This window comes from Galeopterus variegatus, unplaced genomic scaffold, assembly GCF_000696425.1.
Source record: "Galeopterus variegatus unplaced genomic scaffold, G_variegatus-3.0.2 Scaffold5666, whole genome shotgun sequence".
NCBI classification, from domain to species: Eukaryota; Metazoa; Chordata; class Mammalia; order Dermoptera; family Cynocephalidae; genus Galeopterus; species Galeopterus variegatus.
In genome coordinates, this window is record NW_007731777.1 from 23,062 (window position 1) to 26,205 (window position 3,144).

Below are 3,144 nucleotides of genomic sequence, written 5' to 3' on the forward strand. Positions count from 1 at the left end.
TTGTACTCAAGAATTTGGCTTCATTAAGTTCTAGGAAAAATAATTACAGTTCTAAACAAAAATCATAAAATGATTCAGATTTCAACTGTTAAACAGGGGTTTTGACCTCTATATCTACAGAAACGCCACCTACAGTTAAAAGAAAGCCCATCCTAAAATCCAAACTTCATAACATCTGCAATCATAATTATCAGACTTATGTAAGTATTTCTAAGTTGAAAAATCAGTATATAAATAGTGAATTTACCAGAAGTGACATAAGAAATTTATGAAGATAAACAATCTGAATACAGCCAACATTCAGTGATAGCACACCATCCACTTTCGACATGTCAGTATATGACTCGCCCTCAGTAGCATCTGGATACAAATCCAAGTTAAAACGAAAAACTTCATTTCCCATTATTGACACAGCCTGAAAAACAGAGATATGAATGTACTCTATCTAGGAAGAAAATGACAAAAAAATCCCATTTAGAAAAGGGTTTACATTTACAATCCTTACAGAAACAGACATTTTCTATAAAAATATATTTCATTGATGTTTTTCAAAATAATATATATTGTACAATAGAATCTCATATTCAATCATAAAAAAAATTAAATATCTATTACTATCACCTACTTTTTTATGAATGGTCTTAGGATCAACATCTGTGACAATAATATTTTCCAGTCTGGCAAAAAGTGACTGTTTCCTTGACTGAAGAGAAAGGGAGGAATCAAGCCCTGAAAAAAATTGTATTGTATTGTTAATATTATAATATAAATTGTAATATCAATTGTATTAATATAGTACATATTGATATATGTACTACTGCTCTACCATAAATAAGATCTTTCCATTGCATAATTTATTTTGGGGTAAAATCTTTAAAATTTAGCAATGTCTGAACTCAGACTTGATAAATAAGTTGCAATATTAGATATCTTCAATTTTAAAAACACCAAAATCTACAAACTCATAAAAAGTTATAACCAGAATTTCCAATCTTCTGGAAAAAAAACACATCTAGTGCAAACAGATTATCTCAAGATTTAAGTAAATCCTTTATGCCTTATATCCAGTCATTTACACATAAGCTGTAAAAGTTTTACGAATCAAATTCAGACTAGTAAATACACTTCCAGTTTGGAAAGGACAAAGAAAAAGAAACCTGGCTTTCTGGCTTTTAAGATTTTAAAGAATTTCATTAAATATAATTCTTACCTTTGTCAGATCATAATATGCTAATAAAGATCAGCCCAGAGGAAAAGCTAAATGAGCTTCAGCAGCTTTTGCTTAAAAGTACATAATGGACTGATGGGGTATGTTCTTCATGATAAGGTTGCTTTGCATAAAGATAAAGCATAAATAAGGAAAAATATAATATATAATTATATAACATGTAAATATAATTATATATAAATATAATATATAAAGATAATATAATAGTAAAAGAGATAAAGTAAAGTCCATAGACCTCCACCTGAATTCTGGACTGACACTTCTCCCAGCCCATCAATAGCATTCCTACACTGACATTAATATCCCTTTTCACCACCTAGACAACTTTCAGAAAGGTCCCAAACACTAGGATGTGTGTGTGATTCAAGTGGATAGTCAGATTCTGACCAGCAGCTATACCCTGAAGAGGATAAAGCATGCGGTCTAACTGCGTCCTTCCAGCTTTCACAGCTCAGAGCCCTCCATTTGTATGTTCTTTGGGATTGGGGGAAAAAAAAGAAAAAGAAAATGCTTATCTTTTCACCTATTTTTAATACCATGAGAACTTTTACCTTGAATCTTGATTTCAGCGATATTATTGTTCTCATCGCAAACAATGACACAGAAAGCGTTTAACTTGGCAAACAGCCTGAAGCCAATAATGTCATTATCTTTAGAAGATACAATCACTGAAAATAAAACAAAGCATTCTATCAGAATGGGATTCTAGTAATCCAAACTCTATTAAGGTTTCCTCCCTGTACTAAGTGATTCATGGTTCTGTTTTTAAAAATTACAAAATTCTTAAACTTTTAAAGATTTCAAATACTTTTTTGCTTTATATATTCTGTACAGTTTGCCTTTTTATTAGTGACATATGCTACTGTTGTAATTTAAAGGCAACAACAACAACAAAATACCCTAAAATAAACAGATAAATAAGGACACCAAAACTCAGAGAAGTTAAATAATATGCCTAAGATCACANCAGAGTCAGGATTAGAACTGAGTTCTTTCTAATCCAAAATCTGGGTTCTTGGCCAATTAGAGCCTATACCTAAACCCTTGCCTTCATTTCTCTGGGTTTTGATTTCCTTAGTGTAAAATGTTAGGAAAGACTCTCTATGGAGCTTCTTCAGGAGCCCCTAACAGTGGAGGAAGAGCTCAGTATAAATATGGGTCTTCTTCCCCTATTGTCTACCTAAAGGCAACCCCCCAACACCACCAAAATAAGAATAAAAACATTTTTTTAAAACGATAGTGTTGATTACATTGGCCTTACATATTAGGTGCCAACATACAGAATAAGGCAGAAGGGGGTAAAAAGGCATTTAAATGACTTAATGAGATAATCACTAAGATTTTTTATTTATCTCCATAATTCTCAAACTCTTGCTAACAAGAAACAAAAAAGTGTTTCTCATACCTTTCTGCAGACTTGAATTTTTTTGCTGTTTTTCACTTGGAATTGGTACCTCCTTCGTAATACCCATGTTTTGACCATCTGATGGAATAATGGTTGTCAGGTAATTAATAGAAGAGAGAAGAGCTTGTGTTTGTAGCAACAAATTTAAAGATGAAAAGGCCACCTAAAAATGTTTTAAAAAGAGAATTAGTTCTTCTTGGCCACTTATAACCTGTAGTCTCCATGATGAACCCAAAAGGCTCCCAGCTGGGCTTGCATCACCGCTTTCTACCACTTGTAAGGAAGAGAGAGGAGAGGAAGATTCAATACCTCCTTAAATAAGAAATACATAGAGAGTAAATCACACTTCACATATTTCAGGGGTACATTAGACTATCACAGTAACCTAATTACTCTATTTCCCAAGCAAAATGATCATGAAGCTTATAATCTGCTTCTCTTGGTCATCCTGATATTCAACATAAATATGGCTTCTTGGATCTTCAATGGACTATTTATTAAAATAACATAA

General features: G+C 32.2%; 1 protein-coding gene across 1 annotated transcript in view; it reads right to left on the reverse strand.

Moving 5' to 3' along the window:
- Positions 1–3,144, reverse strand: part of LOC103605231 (vacuolar protein sorting-associated protein 13C-like) — a gene marked incomplete at its 3' end in the record, with an annotated part of 138,950 nt that overhangs the window by 21,459 nt on the left and 114,347 nt on the right. The window contains exons 29-32 of the mRNA XM_008589816.1: positions 2,634–2,796; positions 1,780–1,896; positions 626–729; positions 248–415 (exon numbers count right to left, since the gene is read on the reverse strand). Coding sequence (XP_008588038.1) covers positions 248–415; positions 626–729; positions 1,780–1,896; positions 2,634–2,796 — 552 coding nt within the window. The remainder of the gene's footprint in view (positions 1–247; positions 416–625; positions 730–1,779; positions 1,897–2,633; positions 2,797–3,144) is intronic.